Source organism: Eulemur rufifrons, chromosome 2, assembly GCF_041146395.1.
Source record: "Eulemur rufifrons isolate Redbay chromosome 2, OSU_ERuf_1, whole genome shotgun sequence".
NCBI classification, from domain to species: Eukaryota; Metazoa; Chordata; class Mammalia; order Primates; family Lemuridae; genus Eulemur; species Eulemur rufifrons.
Window position 1 is genome coordinate 103,613,814 of NC_090984.1, and position 26,991 is coordinate 103,640,804.

Below are 26,991 nucleotides of genomic sequence, written 5' to 3' on the forward strand. Positions count from 1 at the left end.
AGTGTGACAGACATGTTGTTGAGTTCCAGGGCCTCGGCCTTCAGAAGTCTTGCTGCGTCTGCTGTCGTGGTCTTGGAGTGCAGCCCTGGGCCACCACAGAAGCCAGTCTAGCGTGCTGGATGATGGGGGGCATGTGGAGGCCTGGGGGAGCCCAGCTGACAGCCGGCACTCTTTGAATTCAGGGGAACCCAGCAGAGGAGCTACCTAGTCCACCCACAGAATCAGGGAAAATAATAAGCTATTGCTGTTTTAAGCCACTAGGTTTTTAGGGTGGTTTGTTATGCAGCAAAGGGTAACTGAAACAGTCTTCATTACCCCTCTCAATCCCATTCTTTCAGACCTTTCTCTACACATTATGAATATCCATGTGTATAGAACTATGTAAATTTTTTTTTGAGACAGAGTCTTGCTCTGTTGCCCCAGCTGAAATGCCGTGGCGTCAGCCTAGCTCACAGCAACCTCAAACTCCTAGGCTCAAGTGATCCTCCTGCCTCGGCCTCCCGAGGAGCTGGGACCATATGCCACCATGCCCAGCTAATTTATTTATTTTTCTTCTATTTTTAGTCATCCAGCTATTTTTTTCTATTTTTAGTAGAGATGGGGTCTTGCTCTTGCTCAGGCTAGTCTTGAACTCCTGACCTCAAGAGATCCTCCTACCTCGGCCTCCCAGAGTGCTAGGATTATAGGCTTGAGCCACTGAGCCCGGCCTAAACTATGTAATGTTAAAAAACATCAGTGGGATCATACTTTACGTGCTGACATATTTTCACGTGACTACATACGGATTACATGACTCTTAAACTTCCACAGCGTATATCATTGTACAGATGTACCACGACGTATTTGCCTATTCCTTGTTAATGGATATTTAGGCAATTTCCAATTTTTCACTACTATAGTTTTTCAATGAACTTTCTTGTGCCTTCGAGTGTCTCTGCTCTAATCCATCCTGTCTACCATTGCCTGGGTTAAGGGAGGGGCAGAAACAAAATATTCAGGGTTCTGGCCCTTTGTACCCCATGCCAGAGGCTGGCCCCCGTCCTCTCAAGAAAACAGAGAAGCATTTGTACACCGGTGGCCACCACTGCTCGTCTCCCTCGTCCCCGTCCTTTTGGGCATTATGAAAGGGTTGGAGATGACGTACAAGGGAGATTTACAAAGGAAGATGGAGATTAGGGTGGGTTAGGGACGCTGGAAAAGCATATGGACCCCAGCAGCCTTCCATGTGACGCAGGGCTGTTTAAGAGGGTTTGCACTCATACCGCGCTCTGGATCCCCTGGAGCTCTGTGCTGTCTGGGGGCGTTTTTTGGAATCTCTGTGATTGGCCGTGGTGCTGTAGGAAAGGGTATGAGGGAGTGTAGGTGTCTCTGACGGGAGGAGACACCTACAAGTGCAAGGAATGGGCTTTGCATCCTGCTGACGGATTTCTGCTGGAGGGATGTGCATGTGTGCGTCGCGGGGGCTGCTGACAGGGTGCTATATGTGCCTGAGTGTGGATGTGACCAAACTCAGGGATATGCTGCTGTTAAATGAAGCGAGGCATTGCCATGGCAACACAGCTCTCTGCTCCCAGCCAGATGCCAAGCCCTTAAATTATATTTTTCTGGCTGAAAGCACCTCAATTGCCTCTGGTCTCCAAAGCAATGGGGCAGTGGGGGCACCAGATGCCTCACCCTCATCTCCAACCTTTTCACAGAGCCCGAGAGGTGATAAGCGGGGGAGATGACAAGGGGGCGATGATGCGGGGCACTGGCGGATCTTGTTTGGGGGAGGACCTGGAAGCTGCCTCTCGGGGAGGGGGCTGAAGAGAGTCACAGACAGCTCTGCTTCTGTGATCTCCTGGTCTAACGATCAGGGGTTAATATCCTCCAGCACTTCATTCTAGAAGGGAAATCTGTACAATGAAGGTCAATAGAGATGCCAATCATTTCTTCCACTAATCATTTCCTTTCCATCCGTCTATTGTCCTTTGTTTAGTTTTGAAGAGTTAAGTCCTCTATATCATCAAGTGTCCCTGTCTCCCGGGCCACAGGTGACTGGTCTAGCTGTAGACAACTGACCCAAAGAATGCCAAGGTGATTCTCTTCCAGCAATTTGGATTTGGGTTATCTATATGCAACCAATCTGGAAAGTTGGGGACTGAAGTTGCCATGTGGGGGAGCCCTGTGCAAGTAAAACCAACAGAGAGGGCTGCAATCAGAAGGAAGCAGACATGCAGACAGGAAGCTGAGAACATAGAGGGAGTGGGAGGGGAGAGGGGAACATGGCAGCTGTTGTGGGTCCTGATGTCTTTCCCGAGTCGAGTTCCCAGTGAGGCTTGGATGCATTTCCTGCCCTTAGTTGTTTTTTGTAATAGGTTTGTGTCTTATAGTGGAATGATCCCTGATTATAGCATGAGGAGTATTTGGATGAGGTTTGGCTGACGATGCTAGAAATGCCTTTTCTAGCTACATTCCCACTCAGGATATGCAATGAATCCCTAGCAAAAAGGTTGTCTGGATATGTGCAAATGCGAAATGATACTGCTCCCGCTTCCACTGCCAGTTATCTACAAGGGACTCTTGTGACGTACAACGACAAGGAGTATGACAGGCAATTTGCTTTAGGAGCATGACAAGCAAATTTTCTTTAATCATGCAACAATATTTTATTTAGCAGCTACTATGTACCAAGCACTATTCTAGGGGTCAGGGAAATAGCCCTGGATAAGACAGAAAAAAAGACTTGGCCTTAGCAAGTTCATTCTTTGGAGGACACAGGTATTAAAGAGTGAACAAAAGAAATAAAAGCAGATAGTACTAAGGGCTATGAACAAAATAAATGATTTTTATCATGTGAGTTATACAGAATCATAAACTAATAAGGTTAAAAAGGTGTTCAAAAGTTTCCAGATGCTGTTATTCCCACACGACCAATGAAACAATAGCAGAGATATGTGGCCTTTAGCCTAACAGGCAGGTAGTGAAGCTAACTCTAGTTCATTGTCAGTTTTTATGTCCCCTCCCACAGGAAGCCCGTCCTTGCCATCTCTGGGTTAAATGCCCCTCCTGTTGCACCTTGTACTTGGCCCATCACAACATCCTTTATGGTAACTGCTTGCTTATGTGGGTGTTTTCCCTATGCACAGTAGGACCCACAGGCAGAAACAGTGCCTGTCACGTTCACCTGACACAGTGACTCACTTCATAGATGCTCAATAGTTGCTGGACGAAAAACTAACAAAGGCTCGATGCCTGACCACAGCAGCAACACTGGTGTTTATTTCACTCCTTTCAGCAATTCTCTCACGTGACCCCTCCAAAGGCAGGAAGAGTTAGTTAATAACGCAGACATAGCATGACTGTCTTCGGAGATAGAGAAAAATCTTCCACAGCCAGAAATACAGGAGAGGAGTTTGGTCACTATTTTCCTATTGTTGAGCTGGAAGCCTTTCTGCTGAGCCCCTCTTAAATATGAAGAAGCAAAGGTGGGTGGGTCTCAGGAAGTGCTTGATAATTACTGATGGGAGCACATAGAAGCAGGACATCACTCGTGGCCACACTTGTAGGCCTAATCTCACTTTTGCGGATAGGACAGCTAGTACCTAACAAAAAAAGGAAACACACAGTGCACACAGGAAATGTACAAACACCCCTCGGTGTGCTAGAAACAGCAGAGATTTCACCTCTCCTCCCCATGCCGTCATCACAGAGTTAACAGAAATAATAAATCTTAGGGCCTTGTGTTCTTCAATGCTACCTGCTCAGCCATGTCCCTAGAAGAATAATCTTTTTCAGGGAAGGACTATGGACTCGGAAGTTGGCCCATCCTTAAGGTTGACTTTCCGCTGGTCGCGGTGGCTCACGCCTGTAATCCTAGCACTCCGGGAGGCCGAGGCGGGTGGATCATTTGAGCTCAGGAGTTCGAGACCAGCCTGAGCAAGAGCGAGACCCCGTCTCTACTAAAAATAGAAGGAAATTATCTGGACAACTAAAAATATATAGAAAAAAAAATTAGCCTGGCATGGTGGTGCATGCCTGTAGTCCCAGCTACTCGGGGGGCTGAGGCAGGAGGATTGCTTGAGCCCAGGAGTCTGAGGTTGCTGTGAGCTAGGCTAACGCCACGGCACTCACTCTAGCCCAGCCAACAGAACGAGGAGACTCTGTCTCAAAAAAAAAAAAAAAAGGTTGACTTTCGATTGCCTTAGCAACCAAAGCCCAGGATTGGTGTGTTTATAGGGGAGGTAGACCAAGGTTTCTCAGCACAGCATGCTACCTGAGCTCAGGGTAAACAAAAGCAAGATGATAGGTTGGTTCTCTTGCCTGGATAGGTATGATCACACATGCTCTAGCCAGCCCATAGAGAATCTGACCCAGAGATCAGAACTAGAACCTTTGTAGGAGCAACGCAGATTGGCTGCTTTCTGCATCATTTAGCCCACTATCAGATCTTATTTTTTATTTAAACAGTTTTTCTAATTGATTTATTTTGTAGAGACAGGGTTTTGCTCACTGTAGCCCTGAACCCCTGGGCTCAAGAGATCCTCCTGCCTCAGCCTCCAGAGTAGCTGGGACTATAGGTGTGCGCCACCATGCCTGGTTAATTTTTTTTTTTTGTAGAGATGGGATCTCACTGTGTTGCTTAGGCTGGTCCTGAACTCCTGGCCTCAAGCAATCCTCATATCTCAGCCTCCCAGTGCTGGAATTACAGGCGTGAACCACTGCACCTTGCCCCGATCTTATTTATAGCATGAAAACTTCCTGAGAGTTTGGGACAAGTTGAATTTCCTCCATTTTTTATTACTGCATATGATTCTTTATAAAGTTTGCTCTGCATAATTTAAAAATTTAAATTTCTGTAAGTAATGTGTGAATATATTCTCATAAAAACTCAGACAGAAGTATATAGAGTAGAAAGTGCCTTCTACCACTTCCTAATCTCTCTTCTCCCCACTATTATGTTTGGATGTATCTTTCCCCCATGTATTTATAAACACGTGCACCTACACATAATGTCTTGTTTAGTTTTTACACATTAGTTTCTACATATTCATTTACATATACATAAGTTTCACATATCCATATTTATACTGTGCATATTATTTTGTGATTTTTTTTTTTCACTAACCAATATATCTTGGAGCCCTTATTATGTCAATACCTTCTTGTGAAGGGATGCATAGTATTAATATTCCATAGTGTTTGAATCATAGTTCAATTAACCCTTTTGGTACTTACTATCATTTGGGTTGACTGGTACCAAAAGGGTTTGAACTTTTACCTGTTCCCAGTTTTTCACTATCATGAACAACATTGTGATGAACATCTTTTTACACATGAGCTCAGGCAATCTGCCTGCCTCAGCCTCCTAGAGTGCTAGGATTACAGGTGTGAATTCAATATTCAATGCCAGTAATTATAAAAAATAAATAAAAAGGCAGAACAGAAGAGAGATGCAAATTCAGCAAGATAATGTCACAAGCAGGAGGAATCAAAGTGGCTTCTAGCCAGTCTTCCACCCAAGCAAGTAAGGATGTTTCTAAGAGCCCAAAAGTAATGAAACGATATTGGCACATCATGTTTCTAGAAAGGAGCACTAAATTCCTCTTTAAATATCAATACCCCCCTAGCAAGATGGTAGTAACTATTATCTCCATTTTATGAATGAGGAAACTGAGGTCTAGAGAAATATAAAGTAAGCTGGCTCAGGGTATAGTGTATTGAGTTGTAGAGAGGGTACGAAGACTAAAACTCGGTGCTTCATGCATTTTCCAAGCTGGCCATCGGACAAGGTAGTAGTGACTGCAGTATCAAGGAGTGTTCTCTCCTGTGAGACAACCACAAAGAATACCTAGGGCAGAGCAGGACTGGTGTAGGGCAGAAACAGCTACAGGGCTTCAACAGCATGAACAATACAGCAAAAAAGGGAAAAAAGAAAACCCAACTAATCCCAGATACACTAACCCAAAAAGACAGAAACAGATCTTTAAAATTGAATAAGTTTATTCATGGAGAAAAGAGCAACAAAACATTCTCAGGACGTTTTTAGTCCAACAATTAAAACCGCATTAAAAAGTCAACAAGGAGTTTGGAGATGGAAATGACATGTGGAGAAACTACTGTTCCCCCTTCTTTCAGTTTACATATCTTTTACGCAAGAGAGAGAGTTGTGATTACTTTCTCTTCTAGGGGACAAGATTGCCAGTCCCACTGTCTTAATGTGTATAGGATTCCAGAAGACGGAAGAGAAGACCAAAGAATGTGATGATGACTGCAGGAGTTGAGAAGACGAGACTGATGGCTGGTTCACAGAAGCACAACTACCACAAATCACCAGATGCAGGGAAAGGAGCACTACAGTTCCCACTGATAAAATCTGAGGTATTTAAAGACTCTGCAGACATGGAAACTTGCTTGTACCTCCCTGAGAGGTAATGGTAGAGGCTGAGAAGGCTGTTGTGGAAGAACAATACCTCCTTGGACTGACTTTTCAACATACATTAATGCCAACATCTAACTAGGATTGGACTAGGTCAAACACTTCTCTGAGCAAAGTGGTTCATCAGTTTACTCTTCAGGATGAGTTCCAAGGCAACAGTGTGATCAATGATGAGTTCTTCCCTGTCTCTGTTGTTTGGCTTATCTCGGTCCATGGCAATACAAAAGAGCATGGTCATTTACTGTAAGATCTGCTTGCGTAAAAGAATGGGATGTCTAAGCCTCAGCTGTCAGTGTCAATCCTAGCCCGTTTTACTGGGCTATTCCGGTCATCCAGATGGCAGAAACCTTCTGTGGTGATGTCTCCTTTTTTTTCCTCTATAGGTTCCAAAGGGAAGTCCTGGTCTGTGGCCAGGACCTGTCGAACAGTCATGTTAACACGAGCAGTTTTCAAGTAGCTGGCACACACCTGCCAGTCCTCTACAGAACAGGGCTCTATCACTGAATCTCTGGGGAGGACAGCTGGGAGAGACGTCTCTAGGCAGTGAGGCAGGCTTTCCCCCTCTGGATTTGGAAGGACCCGAGGGACTGCATGGTTCAAGAGGCGGCTGAAACCTGACATTACCATGATGTCACCACTGTGCATAAACATAGCTGTGGGGGCCTCATCCCTTTTGAGACCTCCCAGGAGAAAGATGGCAGACTGTCCAAAGCTACAGAAAATAAGTAGAAAAAACAAAGAACAGTAAGTTTCTGTTATTAACCATAGTTCGGGAAGTTACTGCCAACTGCATTATTTCCTAATTTCAGCTCGATACTTATTGCTCCCAAATCCTTTTAAAAAAAAAAAAAACAAAAAAAAACCAAAAAAAAAAACAGAGACAGAGTTTCGCTCTGTTGTCCAGGCTGAAGTGCAGTGGCACAATCATAGCTTGCTGCAGCCTTGAAATCCTGGGCTCAAGCAATCTTTCCACCTCAGCCTCTTGAGTAGCTGGAAATGTAGGCATTTACCACCATGCCTGGCTAATCCCTACAACATTTTTTTGTACAGAGATGGGGGTCTTGCTATGGTTGCCCGGGCTAAAATCTTCTATTTTAAACTGTGCTAAGATCCTTCTCTTCTGGCTTGTGTCTATGAGTGACCAACCCATGATCTGTTACCTGTATCGTGACAGTCCACAGACCTGCTGCAAAATAAAATTTGATGCAGTTAAATAAGCAAATGAAGAATTTAGTTTTAACATTATCAATGTAAGTTTTATTGATACGTCTTTAAGTCTTTCAATAAAATTATTTGACTCTTTTACTATATTTATCATTCTTTCACTTTAAAGATAAGGCACTCAATCAGAGGCACTGTCTTCGTTGAGACACAGGTGCAGTATTGTGCACAAATTATGTTTACGAAGACAAGGAGAGTAAACTACTCAGGCTTTTGTGTTTTGCTCTATATTCTGCCCTCTAGTCCAAAAAAGTCACTTTGTTTTATAGCCTACCACTTGTCTATTCCACAGAGCACTGACAATACCTCATTAAAAAAGGCAGAATCCATTCATCTTAAACAGAAATAGTAACTGTAATCTGGTCACTGCTCTTAAAAGACTAGGCTAATTTTACTTTGACTGATTGTCAAGATTCTCAGAAGTGAAAGATTATAGAATCCAATCATTTTTTAAGTTTTATGTTTTTATTTATTTACTTTAGCTTAAAATGCTTTAGAAAAAAATAAATGATAAAAAGTAAATCAAAATCCCTGGAACTAACTTACCTGAATGACAGCAGGGGTTTGGAGTGATCTAGTTCAGATCTGTCTACGTGGATTCCCAGCGTGGAGTCTAAGCGGTAGTAATTCAGGATACCTGCTTCGGCTCGGAAACCTTGAAATCCACAGGCAGCAGCTACTTGCTCTGAGAGGAAAGCCAGGTCAGAAGGGAAAGGTGTATAATGATCTGCTGAGTATTTCTTTGGTAAAAGTAGGAAAAATAAGAAAATAAACAATGATCTCAGGAACACAGGAAACTATGGTATAAGATTAACTACCACCTTAAAAATCATCTAACTTAGAAAGTAATATATACATAGCATTATCTATCCAACCACTCTTGAGGCATCTGGTAATCTAATAATGAACCATTAAAAAATACTGAGCACCGATTATGACAGCACTATGCTATACAGTGATAAATCAGGCGAATTCACACTGCATGGAGTCTACACGAAGCAATTTACAACACCACCCTTTAGTTAGTATACTTCAATCCTAAACAGGCTAATTCTTTTAGGGCAAAAAGGCAACTCAAAACTGTTGCTGCCAAGAGGTGCCTAAGAAAACATAGTGACTAATACAATGTAGTGTCCTGGATAAGATCTAGGAACATAAAAAGGATATTGGCTAAAAACTAAGGAAATCTGAATGAAGTAAAGACGTCACTATTATAATCATGTATTACTATTTGTTAACTAATTGAGACAAAGGAACCATACTAATATAAGATGTTAATAAGGGGAACTGAGTAATCTCACTGTACTATCTTGTCAACTTTTCTGTAAATCTAAAACTATCCTAAAATAACAAGTTAATTTAAAAAAAGGCAACTCAAATAGTATAGCCCGTTCGGTTTTGGACGGCTCAGCTTGCAACATGGCTTAGTACCAATTTCACTGGTTAATCTGATGGAATGACATGCTCAAAACACATGAATTAACTCTGCCTTATATTATGACCAAGGCAGACCTTAAAATGGACCTAACTTTCAGCCCTTGTTTCCCAGAACTGCCTGTTTTTAGCACTAAGAATCACAAATATCTTTTTCACAAAAAAAAAAAAAAAAAGGAAAGAAAGAAAAAGAAAAAATAAAGCAAAGCAATAATACTCGCTCTCTATAAAATCTTTCTGCAGTTCATGAAAATGACAAGGCTGCAGATGTGATTAAGACTTTGACTTAGTTTCCTACGCAGATGCATCTAAGGGCTATTTTGCCTAAGTGTCCCTGCAGTGGCCCCACAGACTCTCGTCCTGTTATTCCTCTGCTCCCATTTCTTACTTTGCTAAATCAACCTCAATTCTTGTCAGAAAATCCCTTTTTGTCTCTTATCTCCTCTAGTGTCTTGATGCATTCTAGCTAGAGCAACAGAGTTACAAGTCTGAACAGGTGTTTGGCCAGAAGTGAGCTTTAACTTCAGGTGTAAGGAAGACTTTTGTGCAAAGTCTTTGATGGATGGAGTGGCCTCTTCAGTTGGAACTTCTCTGTTTTTTATTTTTTCTTTTACTGAAGTGCAAATAAGGAGAGTTCCTATTTAATTTCTCAAAACTAGAAGTGTAAAGAACTTTAAGATTTCCTCCATTATTTTAAGCTTTAGTCCTTCAGAAAATCAACTAGTCAGAGCTGCTGTTCTAGCTCTAGATAGCCTCTGTTATAATGAAATAATTATCCTTTTGGGCTTTCAACCCTATCTAAACTATCTATGTACCACTCTTCTTTTTAAATTCTCTTTTACTTTTCTCTGATTACTCATTCAGAGTTTTTGGCAATTTTCACTCCTCATTTTTCTTAGTAAATAAGGCTAACTTTGAGGTCCTTGAGAATAACAGTATCTACAATAAAAGTATTATCATCAAAAACCACAGCTAACATTTCATGTGTGAATGCATTTAACTACTTAGAACAGGCAGGCACTATTGTAAAGCACTTTATAGGCATTAATCACTTAATTCTCACAACTGCCTTATGAAGTAGGCATTATTATCATTATTGGAGGCAGGATTCAAACCCAGGCTATTCAACTCAAAGAAAATCACATGGCCATTTCCCTGAATACGAATATATAGTTTTCCATCGGATTTGTTTGAAATCGCTGAAAATAAGATTTATATAACAAATATTTTTTAAGCAACACCTGTCATTCTTTGGAGCAGTTAATGTATCTGTTAATAAGTTGGGTCAACTGAAACTATGGAGCTTTTAGAAAGTAACTGGTTGGTAGGCAGTGACGATGGTATATACCAGTATTTTATTTAGTTCACTCTTAGAATCAATCCTTCCACTTGGTGGCAAACATCTAATTCAAACAAGAGACACTGTGCTGCTGGTGACAAAGAAGGTATTTTCTGACACACAGAGGATAGGAAAGAAGAAACTGTAGCTCAAGAAACCATGAAACTTTGTTAACTGTAGGAAATTCTTTCCCACCTCTCTCCTGCCCAGATGTATATATACATATATAGCAGGCAAAGGTATCCAGATCTTGAAGGTTCTTCTGTGAGTTGATGAAAGAGAATACTAGAAATATATGGAGCTGGTTTTACTCCAGACAGATATTATGTAGAAAATAAATGCTCAATAAGCTCTAAGCAATAATGGAAATAAAGGTAAGTGAGAATTGCTTTTGAAAGCAGCAAAGAAAAATTTAAAACCTACTTTGGGAAAGCACTGATGACTTCTGATGCAATAATATAACCTGAGAGCACAAGAAGAAGGCAATTTCTCCTGATAAATTAGTCATTCCTCTTGAGATACCTGAAGTTTTTTTTAGAAGGAAATAAATAAAAGGGATCCTCCCACAAATGGATAATCTGGTACTTAAAGGTTGGCCAAGAAGAAATCCATCTATGTGGACCCAAGAAGAATACAAATGGAAAACAAAAGAATTAAGAAAATCTGAATACCTTATTGTCCCAGTTATAATGGTAGCCTAGGGTCACCCAACGCAGTTTCTCTAATAAACTTCGAGGCCGCCGTTTATTCACTTCTTTATACCTGCAAAGATTGGTGACAAAATAGGATTTATTCATCTCAAATGGCAGCAATAGCCCTTTAAATAGACCCTGAAGTCTAATTTTAATATTCCATGGTATAGGCTGTTAGCCAAGATTACGTAGGAGAAATTGGAACAGATAAATGAGTTGATCAAGAATACAATGACAGTAAAAAACACATTAGCGCTTCTAATTTTTAGTCCTTGGCTGTAAATCCTCTGCTGAACAGGATCAAGTTTAAATGATAAATCTCTAGTACATCTCAATAATGAGAAAACAAGAACGACAACTGAAATGTCTTTATTTGTCCATGGAAAATGGGCAATCAAAAATACATCTATCAGAACATTTTCAGTTTGGTTTGCTAAAAGTAGGGTATGATTACTCAGTTATTACTATGTTTATAATGATGGTGGCTTCCCAGAATTGCAGGTTGGGGAAAAAAAGTTTAGCAAAATATAGTATACAGTACAATAAAAAATAACTGGTTTAACACAACTTCTTTAACCCTGTATAACGTAGCTTAGATAATTGAGGCTTGGATAACAATTAAGGCACCACTGTAATTGATTTGGTTTCTGACATACCCTTGTTCAAACCACAGGAGGTTTCTGTAAAAACAGAGAGGTGCCCTTTCTGCAATTATATATTGTCTGATCAAATCTATGTGATTAACTACTCTTTTTCTAAAGAGGAAGCTTGTTTGTTTGGTTCACCTCTAAATATCTAAAAGTATGAAAATGTTAGGCCTAATCATTTTAATTTCTCTCTATGTAATTTATATCATTAATCCATCAATTTTTTTTCTGTCTAAAACCCATGGCTGTTTAAAAAAGAAAAAATTAGATTCATTTAAGGAGTTTATATTCTGACAGGAGGCGACAAATGTAAGAATGAAAAGTTGAAAGAGAAATGAGAAAATTCAAGGCAGTATAAAGTCTAGTACTGAACTGAATAGCACAGACTTTGAGGGGTGCTAGAATTAAGAAAAAGGAGAGCTCAAAGTCAGTTGTCTAATCAGTAAAGGCTTCACGGCAGAGTTGGAATTGAGGATGGCACTGAAGAACAGCCGGCATTTAAACAGGAGTGATGCAATAGGCAACGAGGGCACAAAGCATGAGCAAAATCAAAGGATTTATTAGAGGCCTGCACTTAAGTGGCAAACTCATCATGATGCCTGACAAACAGTTTACAGAATAGAAGCTATCTGTCACAGAGTTTACATTCTAAGACGGATATCGTGACACACACACATCCCCCAAGACCAGCAGATAAAAGGAATGGACAGACACTGATTTATTTAGGACAGGTGTGCAGAAAAGAGACACAGCAGACTTGACTGAAGGCCTTACAAAGATGGCCCCTCACAGGCATCTGGAACTTGGATGTAGGGAGGGTTGAAACCATGCCCTGGAACTAGTAAGAATGGCTCACAGTACCTCAACTGTTTGCACAAACATTAATATGGTTTATGTTGAACACCTGCTTTCCTTCTGGGAGCCTGGAATTTTGGTATGTGTCAGTCAGAGGCTGCCTACATGATAAGCCCCTAGTAAAAACCTGGGCACTGAGCTTCTTCGGTACATTTCAGATTTTGTTACAACTGGTTATCACTTCCTGTGAGATGGAAGCTCGCACCTGGTTTTTCCTGGACTTTGCTCCACGTACCCTTTCCCTTTGCTGATTTTGCTTTGTATGCTTTCACTGCAGTAAGTCTTATCTGTGGGCACAACTATATGCTGAGTCCTGTGAGTCCTGGAAATCATCAGACTTGAGTGTGGTCTTTTGGTCCACTTCCTGACACAACAGGAGACAGACAACTAGCAATCTAGGGGAAAAGATACGTAAGATTTGGCCAGTGACCAAACAATTACAATACAGATAACAACCATGCAATATTTAATATCTGTGTGTAAAAATTAATAAAACAAAAAAACATAATGTAGTTATTAATACAACTTGAGTTCTATCAATGTTTATTCTGCTAAAAGTACAAATAAAAGAACTCCCTGATATTTTTCTCTGTTCTGTTTTACTAGCCTGAGATAGAAAAGTAAGTATGACCTCTTATTTCTGGACTTAAGTGGATTTTGTGGTTAATGGAAATATAAATGTAGTTCCAGAGTTACATAAGCACTCTACATCTTTTTCTCTCCCCCTCCCTCCTGCCCTTTGCTTCTAAGCTCAGTTCCATACCAACAAAGGCATGCTGGACATCTCCACCTGGATACTCCAATTAAAGACAGTATGACCCAAACTACACCTAACCACAGTCCCTGCTTATTCTTCTTATCCTTCAATCCTTATTTCCATTAAAAGCCTCATTATTATCCTTAGAAATTTGAGGGTTAACTTTTTTTTTTTGTTGTTGTTGTTGTTGAGACAGAGTGTCACTCGGTGTCCCTGGGTAGAGTGCAGTGATGTGATTATAAGTCACCACAAGCTCCAACTCCTGGGCTGTGAGCGATCCTTCTACCTCAGCCTCCCTGATAGCTAGGATTATAGGCACGTGCCACAATGCCCAGCTGGGCTTTGTTGTTTTGTGTATTTTTTTTTTTATTTTTGTATTTCTTTTGTATTTAGTAGAGATGGGGTCTCACTTTTGCTCAGGCTGGTGTCGAACCCCTGAGCTCCAGCTATCCTTCTGCCTCAGCCTCCCAGAGAGCTAGGACTACAGGTGTGAGCCACTGCACCTGGCCATTCAAGCTTAATTCTTTTTTCCTTCTATAATCTCTTCGTCACCAAGCTCTGTTGGCAGTATCTTTTCCAAGCCTTTATCATCTTTTGCATGGATTTTTTTTTTTATTTCATCTTATTGTTATGGGGGATACAGAATTGCAGGTTACATACGTTGCCCATGTACCGCCTTTCCCCCCAAGTCAGAGCTCCAGGCGTGTCTGTTCCCCAGGTAGTGCGCGTTGCACCCTTGCATGGATTATTAAACTAAATTCTCCATTGTGCTTTTTGCAACCATTGTATTTTCAGCCCATTTCCCCACTGCCACAAGAATTTATTTTTCTAAAGTGAAAAATCTATTATTAATCATAATAAATCCCCACTGTTTATACGACAAAGTCTGCACCCTTTATATATGGCCTACAAACCTACTTATAATCTGGCTCTAACTAGCCTTTCTAGTCTCATCTCCAAGTGTTTCCCACAAGGTATCCTATCCTCCATATTTCATGGCTGAGCCTGTGAGCACACAGCTTCTGTACTGAAATGCTCGCCTCTCCTACTTCACTCTTAGCCTAGCAGATTTTTCTAACTTGCTTTTTCATACACAGTTCCAACTCACTTCTTCAGGGAAGTCTTTTTCCCAGAATCTTCCTATATTGTGCCCCCAAGGTACCTTACAACTTCCTCTATTCCAGTACACTTGCTTTAGTCTAATAAATTTCTTACTTAAGTACTTGGATTCCACCTTTAACAGTCCATCCTTCAAAGGCAAGGACTGAGTTTTATTCTTCTTCATAGCTGTCCTAGCAGCAAATATTTTCTAAAAAAAAAAAAAATGTATTTTTAAAATAAATTACTGAAAATAAGAAGGAAAACTACTATATAGTCTTTAAATGATCATTTTAAAATTCAGCATTGTGTTTTTATTGGGCTAATAAAGAAGAGATATCAATTAAAATATTTACTGTAACATTTTTTAATATATACAAAGCACTGTGCTAGGCATCAAGGATACAAAAGTTTCAAGATGGGGGAAGCAGGCAGTGGAAGAAGGAGGGGCCAGATGACTTGAGCCACTGTAATAAATGTTATACTAGCATTATAAACAAAGTCTTAAAGGAATTGAAAAAGAAAGGATTAACTCTGCTTCCACAATGAGGTTATCAGTAGAAAAAAGCTTTCACAACTAAAAAATAGATACAAAGTATTTCATAAGCTAACTTACAGAACAAATAAAGCTAAGCTATTTTATTTAAATTTATATATTCCCTTGTCCTATTTTTTAAAAGTATTTTTGAATACATAACACAGGTACAAAATTCAAAAGGAACAAGAAAGTAGACATTAATGAATTCCACAAAGTTTTATTTGGTAACTACCTTGTACTGATGATTAAAAAAAAAAAATCAAGGCAAAAAAATTAAAAACAAACAAGCATACAAAAAACCCAACAAAAAACTGTAGTCCCAGCTACTTGGGAGGCTGAGTTAGGAGTTGAGTCCAGGAGTTCAAGGCCTGCCTGGATACCATAGTGAGACCTTTATCTGGGGAGGGGGGTGGGGGGAAGTAAGGAATAGATGGAGGCCAGTATAGCTAGAGAAGAACAAATGAAAAAGGAACAGTAGGAAATGAGGTTAGAGAGGTGTCTGGGGGCCAGACTGTCTAGGCATTGTAGGCCATGGTACAGACTTTGGATCCAATTTTCTAAATGGGATGGTGTCCTATAACAAAGAATTTGACTGGCCTTTGTTCCTTCCTGGCTCCTTGGAGGGAGCTTCTATACCTTTGGAATTTCCGGAGTGTCACTATTAATCCTGCTAGGCCCTTGGACCACACCTGAGTTTATGCTAAGGAGGGAGACTGGTTAGGAGACTCCTGCAGTATTCTAGATAAGAAATGATGGCTGGCCTAGACCAAGGTGGTTGTGATGGAGACGGTGAGAAATGAATGAATTTATTCTTTTTTTTTTTTTTTTTTTTGAGACAGAGTGTCGCTTTGTTGCCCAGGCTAGAGTGAGTGCCGTGGCGTCAGCCTAGCTCACAGCAACCTCAAACGCCTGGGCTTAAGCAATCCTACTGCCTCAGCCTCCCGAGTAGCTGGGACTACAGGCATGCGCCACCATGCCCGGCTAATTTTTTTTTCTATATATATTTTAGTTGGCCAGATAATTTCTTTCTATTTTTAGTAGAGACGAGGTCTCGCTCATTGCTCAGGCTGGTCTCGAACTCCTGACCTTGAGCGATCCACCCGCCTCGGCCTCCCAGAGTGCTAGGATTACAGGCGTGAGCCACCGCGCCCGGCCTGAATTTATTCTTGCTCTAAAGTCTACTATATATGCTGAAGAGTTGGATTTAAGGTTTTTTAATGGTTGCGTAATGGCTGAATTCTACTGCTGGGATATGCCACGCTTGATTTATCTAGTCTCCTGCTGATGGACTCTTAGGCTGTTTCCCATTATTTTTTCTGTTATAAACAATGCTGCAAGCAAGATGTTTGCACCTAATTATTTTACTTTTGTACAAGATTCTCTAGCTACACCATGCATTTTGGACAAAACATAGAATTGGGGTACTCTAATTTTGTGAGCAGTCCCATTTTTGTTTCTAAGTTCAAGTATTTCTTCTTCATTTCCTACTTTAAGTTTCTTCTTCCCTGACCACAGAATTCTAGAAAGTTAAAATTATAAGGATCTTAGAAGTCCTCTAGTTCAGTGGTTCTCAGTGAGAGAAGACATTATGGTATCTAATCAGAATCTCCAGGGGAACCTTTTATAACAACAGACCCTCTTCCTTTCTGACAGACTCTGGGAAAGTGGGGAGAAGTGCCATATACTGTCCACATAATTATGAATGACCATGATTCAACCACCCTGAATGGCTTATCCAGTCTAATACCGTCATTTCCCACACGAGGAAACTGAAACATGTATCACATAGTGACAACACCAGAACTAGGGCCCTAATTGATTTTCAATGCCGCCAGCACAATGTCTGAGCATATCAATTTCTTTCAACCCTTGACAACAGAAGGTATGACTACCACATTTTTTATTTTTGCTAATTTACCAGACCAAAAAAAAAAAAATGTATCTCAACATTGTTTACAGGATGATTTATTACAGAGATTCATCTGAGCTATCTTAGAAGATAGCTGGGATTTCTGCAGTCATACATCAGAAGGAAAAAAAAAATCAATAACTTGAAAACACAAGCTGGTTTAATAACAGTAAGTTCTCTTTGACTAATTTCACTCAACCATGACCTTCTTTTACTTTGCTTTCAGTTCTAAAGATGACACTACCAAAAGTTTAACAGTGCTCTTACCTATACCATAACCTATAGACTCAGAAGGTTAAAGGAAAACCACTGAATTTTAGCTTTCCTTTCCCCTTTCAACTTAAGAAAATCTATTTCCCCTGTTAGAATCAGCATGACAGGCCGGGCGCGGTGGCTCACGCCTGTAATCCTAGCACTCCGGGAGGCCGAGGTGGGCGGATCGTTTGAGCTCAGGAGTTCGAGACCAGCCTGAGCAAGAGCGAGACCCCATCTCTACTAAAAATAGAAAGAAATTATATGGACAGCTAAAAATATATATAGAAAAAATTAGCCGGGCATGGTGGCGCATGCCTGTAGTCCCAGCTACTCGGGAGGCTGAGACAGGAGGATTGCTTGAGCCCAGGAGTTTGAGGTTGCTGTGAGCTGGGCTGACGCCACGGCACTCACTCTAGCCTGGGCAACAGAGTGAGACTCTGTCTCAAAAAAAAAAAAAGAATCAGCATGACAGTTTCTGAAAACTAGACCATCAGGGCCACTTAAGATCAAACAAGACACAAAATTGGTACAATGGTTTTAACTGGCACTGTTCTAAGGACATCTCACATATTATCTGTTTAATCTTCACACTATTTAATAAGGAAAGGACTGTTACGAGGCACACAAAGGTTAAGAAATTTGCTCAAGGTTAAACACCAGTAAGTGGCAGAGCGAGGACTAGAACACAGGCAGTCTGTGTGTGATGTAGTCTCTACATCACTAAACTCTTTATAGTCTGGCCTTAACCCACCTTTCCCACTTCATGTTTTCCCAATCCTGCCCACCACTTTCAGGAAGCATTTTCCTCAATCTACCTGCAACCCAGCCACTTAAGTGACCATTCTCACTATATCTTATAAACTCTATTCCTGTACTTGCCAAATTGCATTTAATTATCTGTTTATATATCTCTGTTTTCAACTCAACTACAAATTCTTTGAAAATAGGAACTATCTGTTTTTAAATCTCTAATACGCAAACACAGTGTCTGACACATAGCAGAAACTCAGGAGGTATCTATTAGATAAACACAAATGCACACATCCTGTGTTCCTGTCTCACAGAACAACTTACTCTGTCTAAAATATCATATCTTTGTTCAGGCTGCTTTCTTCACCCAGAATAGACTTATAACTTTTCTGACTGGCAAACGCCTCATTTTCTCTCCACCCTCAATCATTTTTGAAGACCATTTCAAATGGACAGAGAAAAAAAAAGAGGAAAATAAACCCAATTTAAAAAAATCATTTTTTCTTCTTTGACCCTCTACTCTGCCTGGAAGAATTAATTATTTCTTCCTCTGTGTTCTCACAGTGTTTTTCTAAACCCCACCATAATTTTTTGGGAAACAGGGTCTCGTTCTGTTGCCTGGGCTAGAGTGAAGTGGCATCATCATAGCTCACTGCAACCTCAAACTCCTGGGCTTAAGTGATCCTCCTGTTTCAGGCTCCCAAGTAGATGGGACCACAGGTGCACAATAGAGATGGGGTCTCGCTATGTTGCCCAGGCTGGTCTTGAATTCCTGGCCTCAAGTGATCCTCCTGCCTTGGCCTCCCAAAGTGCTAGGATATCAGGCATGAGCTGCTGTGCCCCGCCTACCTTCTGAGCTCTATTACAATTATTCCTGTAGATACTCAGTTTCTGCCATAGATTAGGCACTTTTGAATCCCATGAGGGTATCTTTATCTTTCTATCTCCAATACCTAGCATCATTCCTGGCACAATACTGACCCTCAACAGATATCTGTGGAATGAATGAATGAATGTTGAAACAACATGAGGGTAAAATATTAGTTCTTCTCATGAGGAACAACTGATGAACCATAAAACAGCCAGTAGCACTGACTAGATCTTGAAGAGAAGTAAAGAGCTTTCACTGTCACTTTCTCCTAGGATACCACAATCTTTAAAGGAACCCACTTTAGGTAGAAAAACAGGGCTGGAGCTGAATGAAAATGGATTATGTAATGATTAATGAGGATAAATTCAATATCTAAGTTGTGATAATCAAATCTTTAAAAAGGGATCTCAATTTAATATAACTGTCAAAGCATCTCCAAATGTTCCCTGGGAAAGAATACAATTGTATTATATTTGCTTGGAAACAATGAGGGGGAAAGAAATTGGCCAGTCACTTTCACTGCATTGTTACAGAACAGTTCCTTCAAAATCTGTGGTGAACTAAGCTGAATATTAACACTTGATTCTGACTAAGACTTACCTCAGGAACTCTTTGCTCTGTTCCCACAGATCTTGGGTCTCTTCTCTCGTCATGTGTTTGTCCAGGTTACACACATTAGGTTTCTGGGAATATAACTTAAGGCACTGCTTCACCCAGTGCCACTGGTAACCTGGGAGGAAGGGGTTTGGGATAAAAATAAATCCTATAAAAAAAATGGGTGGAAAAAAAGGAGAGGGGGAAATTCTCCATCAGTTATTCAGATCATTTCTTTTTGTTTATATCCGTACCCCTCCTACTCTGTTATTTACTTCCTATATTCTTTTTGCTCATGCTGCAAGTTAACGAAAAGCTAAATTTTGATGAACATTAGACAGCTACCATTACACAAATGTCTTTGGCTTTCTGGGTTAGTCTCAAGAGAAACAAATATTCCACAAGGTTAACTGTCTATTGTGTTACCCCAAAGCAAACTTTAGAACTGAAAGTACCAGAAGTCCACCCTCTAATTTTCAGTAGGTCTCGCCATTTAGAAAGTCATCCAAGACCTTTTTGTCTATTTCATTTATTGCAGGCACAAAGACTGAAATCTTATACTGAATTTAACTAAAATATAGATTTGAAAGTCATCATCTAATGAATGGCATGCTGGTTATTAATCTATTTTCTCTCAGTTTCAAATCCACCTGTATATATTTGGCTTCATAGCATAGGGCTTAGACCCCGCCAACTATTTCTATTCTTTGCCAGCTGGCTCCCTGCTAACCTGTGCCTGTAGGGAGCAGTAATCGTAGACTGGAGGGCAGAAGTTGGTTCTAATATAATTTTTCCACATCACTAAAAACAGCCTCATTATCATGTCTTTTCCTCAGAAGTCTAAGCCCCAGTTCCATGCGGTCCCTCCCTCAAGCTTCTAAATTTAATAGTCCCAAGCTCTTCTGTTTTTCTCCCCAGTTGTAGGGGAGGGAGCTGTCTCCTATAGTTACTACTTCTGAAATATTATTATCTCAGCGTTCCTTTTTAGTCTTTTCAGTTTTCTTATACCTGACTAATAATTCTTTATATTATTTCAGTTAAAATAATCGGTGATTTCTGACTCCTGACTGATACAACAAGAAAGAAAGATGGTATTCAAATCTTCTCAGTATGGTACAATGCAACTAACTACGGCACATGTGTTGGAAAAATCTTTGTGACCTTGACAGCAACCTAATCTCATTTTTTCCCTCTGAAAAGAGGAATAATAATACTTAATGGGAATCCTATGCATGGTAAAGATTCATTCATTCATCAAACATTCAACAAACACAAACCATGTACCAGGTACTTTCTTAAGAATTAGAGATAAAGAGATGAAAAACTTTGTCTGGAGAAAGGACAGTAAAGACAGTTATACCAGTAACTTGTTTTTTGAAGCCTGGCTATAAAAGGAAACAGATGCTGAGGAGCAGTTATAGATGAATAAAGAATTAAAGAGGGGAGTTTATGGTTTTTAAGGATGCTTATAGATTGTGAAGAAAGAGCCAGCAGAGAAGTGGTTGGAAATACAAAAGAGGAAAGGAACAGAGCAAGGTCTTGAAGGCTGAAAGAGGTAAAGAAGGTGAGATCAAGAAGGTGAAGGACTGGCTTTAAAGTGAAGGAACTCCTCTTCCTCTAAGATTGAAGAATAGGAAAGACAACATTTGTTATAGGTGTGGGGGCCACTAGAAGCTGAAGGGGTTTGTGTCTGATAGACTCAGTTTTCCCAACCAGATAAACAGCAAGGCCATCTCAGCAAGACAGAGCATGGCTGGGGCAGGGTCCTGAGAAACAAGAAGGAATCAATGAAATTATACAAAAGGCAATCATTCTATATTAGTGTAATGTCCCCCTTGCAAAAGGAATACTACAAACAGACATACAGGCTAAAGCTTAAGGATTTCTGAGTTAAATGCTGGCAATAATCTGAAGGTCTTCAATTCCTGGTTGCACTCCAGATCTAGTCTAGACCAGAGGTCAGCAAACTTTTCTGTCAAGGATAAAGACAGTAAATGCTTTAAACTCTTGAGAGTTATTTGATCTCTTTAGTACTCAGCTCTGTCACTGTAGCAGGAAAGTAGCTATAGGATAGTAAGTAAATAAAAAGGCATGGCTGTATTCCAGTAAAACTTACAAAATTACAAAAACAGGTGGGGGACTTGGCCCTTGGCTGTAGTTAACCAACATCTAGTCGGAACTATTAACCGTGATAGCACATTTTATGGAAATGTCCTTAGGGAGAATTACTTTGGACAACAGATACTAAAGATACTGGGCTGAAGCTAAAACAAAACAACTTTGGTATTACTAAACTACTCTTCCTCTCTTCTCTTTGGCATATAATTTAGACATAGAATAATGATAAAATTCAGTAACAGTGATTAACCATAAACAAGTTTATTCCTAAGTCACTAATTATGGTAGCTGCTAAAAATAACTGGATGTGTACAAAGTGTCAGCCACTGTGCAAGCAACCTTATGCTATCTCATTAATCTTCAATAACTCCATGAGAAAGTTATTAATCCAATTTTGCAGATAAGAGAACATAAGTTCAGAGGGATAACATGACTTCACTGACTCATCCCTCTCTCCTGGCCCATCTTGTGGCCAACAGCACACATTTGGGCTATAACAACAAAGTTGAGTTTGTGGCCATGGAACAAGCAAAACTAGTATGTCCACAGCGGCAACAAACCTATGTTCTTTGTGTTATAAATACTAGGCTCTACTAATCCAAGGTCACAAAGATTTACGCCTGTGTTCTCTTCTAAGAGTATTATAATTTTTGCTTTTACATTTAAGTGTTTGAATTATTTTGAGTTTATTTTTGTATATGATGTAAGTTAAGAGTCTAAATTAATTCTCTTGCATCTGGATAGTCAGTTGTCCTAGCACCTTGTTGAAAAGACTATATTTTCTACTATTGAATTGTTAAAAATCAAGGCCAATTAGTTACCAGAGGCTGGGAAGGGTAGTGGGCATGGTTAATGGGCATAAAAATGTAGTTAGACAGAACGAACATATTTGATAACAAAGTGACTATAATCAACAGTAAGTCAGGGTATACTTCCACTAAAAGAGTGGAACTGGAATGTTCCTAACACAAAGAAATGATAAATGCCTAAGGTGATGGACACCCCAATTACCCTGACTTGATTAATTCACGTCCAATGCCTATATTAAAACATTACATGTACCCTATAAAGATATACAACTATTATGTACCCACAATTAAAAAAAATCAGGATCAATTACATTGACCATTGCTATGGTTTGGATATGAATTATCTCCACCAAAATTCATGTTGACATTTGATCCCCAACGTGGTGGTGTTGGGAGGCAGGGCTCAGTAGGAGGTATTTGGGTCACGGGGCGGATCCCACATGAATGGCATAGTGCCATTCTTGAGATAGCTGAGTGAGTTCTTACTCTGGTGAGATTAGATTAGCGATCACAAGAGTGGGCTGTTTGTTTATAAAGCCAGGAAGTGCCTGGGTTTTTGCCTCTATGCACATTTCTGCTTCCTCTTTGACCTTCTCTATCATGTTATGCCATAACATGAAAGCCCTTGCTAGAAGCCAGGGCCATGCCCTTGAATTTCCCTGCCTGGAGAACTATAAGCTAAATAAACCTCTTTTCTTTATAAATTAAAAATAAATAAGTAAATAAATAAATACTAGGCTCTAACCAAGTAAGTCTACAGATGTGCGCCACATGACACCTGGCTAATTTTTCTATTTTTAGTGGAGATGGGGTCTCGTTCCTGCTCAGGCTGGTCTCGAACTTCTGAACTCAAGCAATCCTCCTGCCTTGGCCTCACAGAGTGCTAGGAATATAGGAAAAAGCCACCGAGAATGGCCAAAACACTAGTATTTCTTTTTAAAGATTTCTCTTACTTTTAACCTATACTGGAAATCACAACTGCAATGTTAACTTTATGTCTTTAGAAAGAATCAGGACGGCAAATAAAGATTTGGCCCGATAAAAGGCATTTCTGTATCTTCTAAATAGTTTATAATAATTAATCTACAACAGCCCCGTGAGCCTAGAAAAAAGGTTAACATTACCAATGCTTTGTTATTGTCTTAATTTCTCTATCTATAAAAATTCTAAGCTATTTAGTCTATTAGAACTTTTGATCTCATTCAGTGTAAATCTTTTTTTAAATGTTTAGTCTTGGCAGGGCATGATGGTACACACCTGTAGCCCCAGCTACTAGGGAGGCTAAGGCAGGAGGATCGCTTGAGCCCAGGAGTTTGAGTTGCAGTGGGCTTTGATGATGCCACTGCACTCTAGCTTGGGTGACAGAGTAAGACACTGTCTCAAAGAAAACAAAACAAAAACAAACAAATGTTCAGCCTGGATAACAAGATTTAAGTTGCTATGCCATTTGAGAATATGACTAGAGTGACAATTACAGATTAGTCGTAACTCTTATATGACAATTTTTTTTTTTTTTTTTGAGACAGAGTGTCGCTTTGTTGCCCTGGCTAGAGTGAGTGCCATGGCGTCAGCGTAGCTCACAGCAACCTCAAACTCCTGGGCTTAAGCGATCCTACTGCCTCAGCCTCCCGAGTAGCTGGGACTATAGGCATGCGCCAGCATGCCCAGCTAATTTTTTCTATATATATTTTAGTTGGCCAGATAATTTCTTTCTATTTTTAGTAGAGACAGGGTCTCGCTCTTGCTCAGGCTGGTCTCGAACTCCTGACCTTGAGCGATCCACCCGCCTCGGTCTCCCAGAGTACTAGGATTACAGGCGTGAGCCACCGCGCCCAGCAGACAATTATTATATAATAATTATAATTTATCATTTAAAGCAGTTCTGCCAAAGTAGGTGTTCAGAGTTATGGCAGGAAGCCCAGAGTCAATGTCCTTATTTTTTTATTTGCCATGCCACTTCTGCCACATAAGGAAGGCACTGCTGACTCCTGTTGTATATTTTGGGAATGGACACCTCAGACAAGGCACAATGTAGGATGGTTTGGAAATAAAATATTTATGTGTTTAGTTTTCTCCTTTGTCTATTTACTTGCTCACAGCTCCTCCTCTGAAATTAGATACATGACTGAGTGATTTCTGCCTTCTCTGAGGTCAGCTGCACTCACCAGGGTAGCCTTCGAGGCCATAGGCTTGCCACTTGCTGACGGGCTGAAGTCCTGCTCTATGTGCATCGTGCTCACTGACTGAGGACACACTTAGCTGAGATCTTACCACCTGGCAGAAAGGAAACAGAAGTCAGAGTACTGAAACTATTTTGCAGGCCAACCTGGGACTCACAAACCTCCAAAGACATTTCTGGTATGAGGCAAAGCTTAAGTCTGGGATATTAATCTTAGCTCCACTACTAAAATTTGACCTAGGAATTTTAGATGAGTCACGTCACTTCTTAGAGCCTCAGTTTCTCATCTGTATGCTAACAAACACTAGAGGTACACAAAATTAAGATAAGTGGTATTAAGAAAATTTAAGCAAGCTGACTTTGGCCTTCAACACTACCTTTTTCTTTTGATATCACACCTTTGTGACTTCTTATAGGACTCTGAACCATAAAAGGCATTTGGTGTATTGAAATATCTCGAGTCACAAAGTTATTTACTTCAGTTGGGGCAAACAATAATGTCTTTAAGACAGTTGTATAAAAATGTTTCAATAAAACACCGGAACTCTGCTAAAAGTACAGTATTTGTTCTCTTTTAGATGAAACATCAATGCTAGAACTTATGCTGTTGTTAATTACTTTGAAATGAATTTAGTATTTCAGAGGATGATGAGGTTTTCTTTGCACATGAAAGTATCTTACGGATGGCTCATTACATTGGTTAAGAAACCTAATATGCAGTCATTTAATAAGGACACTAAGGGAAAAAAACTATTCTTCCATGAATAATAAACTTAGGGTCTGGTTTGCCTTAGAATATATCAGATGTTCTTTCAAAGAGAAATGATCTTTTATCCTAACTTCTCTAAATGTGAAGATTTCCAGACCAGATACACCAAGTGGCTTGTACATAAAACAGTCTCTACAATAAAAAGGATATCCGGAACCTTCTGAGAGTCCTGATCAGCAAAGTTTTCCAGGTACCCAGGAGCTGATAAAATATTTTAAAACATTTTGTCATGATTTCTTAAATAGGCCATACTTAATACTGCACTATAATTCAGCAATGCCGTCAGAAGTGATGTTTGTGGACCTATTCTATCATATGCTAAACTGACACAAACCACTGAACTTTTAAAAAAAATGCTTTTTTCTTCCTCCCTTGCCAGACTGTTAGCCATCACTTTCCCCACTCCTCCCATCAGGTGTTCTGTAATAGCAACTTCACCTCCTATTTGCTACTTCTAATCTGCTGCAAGCTGGGAAACTAAACACCCAAGCTTTCATTTACTTGTATTCACTGAGTGCTGACTGTTTTAGACACACAAAGTCCCATCCTCAGGTGGCTTACATTCTAAAAGCATGCATACATTATGGTAAAACATAGGTAAAAGGAGCCAAATGAGGATCTGAAGGGTTCTCCTGAGACAAGTATATCATTCTTGCACTACAGACTTTCTGTATGTTAGTTTGAGAACTTTAACACCATTTTTACTAACAAATGAAGTTGCCGAGAAGCTGAGCTCCACACAAGCATGGAGTTACTACAGCATTCCAATTTTGTTCAGAATTAATTGAGAGTTATTAAGAAGCTTGGAAAGAATACCTCATCCAGACATCTGTGGACACCAAGAGCAAATTAAGGGATTAAGATATCCTCAATGTCAAAGCCACTGTAAAGAAAATATACATTGCACTACAGTGTGGTTTCCCCTGTGTCCCTTCCGATTATGTTTCTTTCTTAATTTCCATGGGAAAAAGTAGAATTAAGAACGTGCTTGGATTCTATATATATTCGTTTGCCATCTATTTTCAATTTGGAGGGTTTATCTCAGAATCCTTCCATGACCATTTTCTAAAAGGCCCAGAGAAGAAGACCCGGACTAGTTTTATGCACAGCGGCTTAACAACGTCGGAACCCTCTGAATTCGGAGATTTCTCAGTAGTTGGTTTTTTCAAGCTGCAAAGCGCTACCTTAACGTCTGTGTAGACGTTCTACGGGGTTTGACACAAACCAAAACAGAAACGTAAGTGGACAGTGAAAGGAAGAAATAAACACCAGTTCTCAGGCTTTGTTGGCCGAGGCAGCCGCCGGGAAGCGCGTGAAGAAAGTGACAGCTCAGCACTTCATTGCTAAAGTGTGACTGTCAGCGGGAGTTCGACTCCGCGCCCAGAGAGGGTAGGGGTCGTTCAATAACAATCGGTCTGGAGGCGAAAAGAGGCGAGGAGGACACGGAAAGCTCCTCCAGGAAGCGAGGCGAGCCAATGAGGCCGCGCGGGCCGTTCCTCTCTGTACCTTGTGGGCATTAGGACCCGTGCCGCGGGCTGTATGGGCCGCCGAGAAGTCGATGACACCGCCCAGGTCTGCGGTCCCCGGCCGGCTCTGCCGGTAGAAGCGGAAAAGTTTCCGAAAGGCGTCCTCTCCAGGCTCTGTCGCCAGCGCCACCACCGAGCCCACGGCCGCCGCCATCTTCCCCATTTCGCTGCCTGGCCCTCTCTGATCCGGAAGCAGAATCCCAAGCTCCGGA

The 26,991-nt window shown here is 40.5% G+C and overlaps 1 protein-coding gene across 1 annotated transcript; it reads right to left on the reverse strand.

Annotated features, from left to right (window-relative positions):
- Positions 1-6,024: 6,024 nt before the first annotated feature.
- Positions 6,025-26,942, reverse strand: ALKBH1 (alkB homolog 1, histone H2A dioxygenase). Its single transcript, XM_069465170.1, has 6 exons — positions 26,760-26,942; positions 24,471-24,579; positions 19,385-19,547; positions 11,084-11,174; positions 8,186-8,379; positions 6,025-7,130 (listed from the first exon to the last, which is right to left on the reverse strand). Exons 1-6 carry the CDS (start codon positions 26,940-26,942, stop codon positions 6,701-6,703), a joined length of 1,170 nt encoding a protein of 389 aa, XP_069321271.1. The 3' UTR covers positions 6,025-6,700.
- Positions 26,943-26,991: the final 49 nt, after the last annotated feature.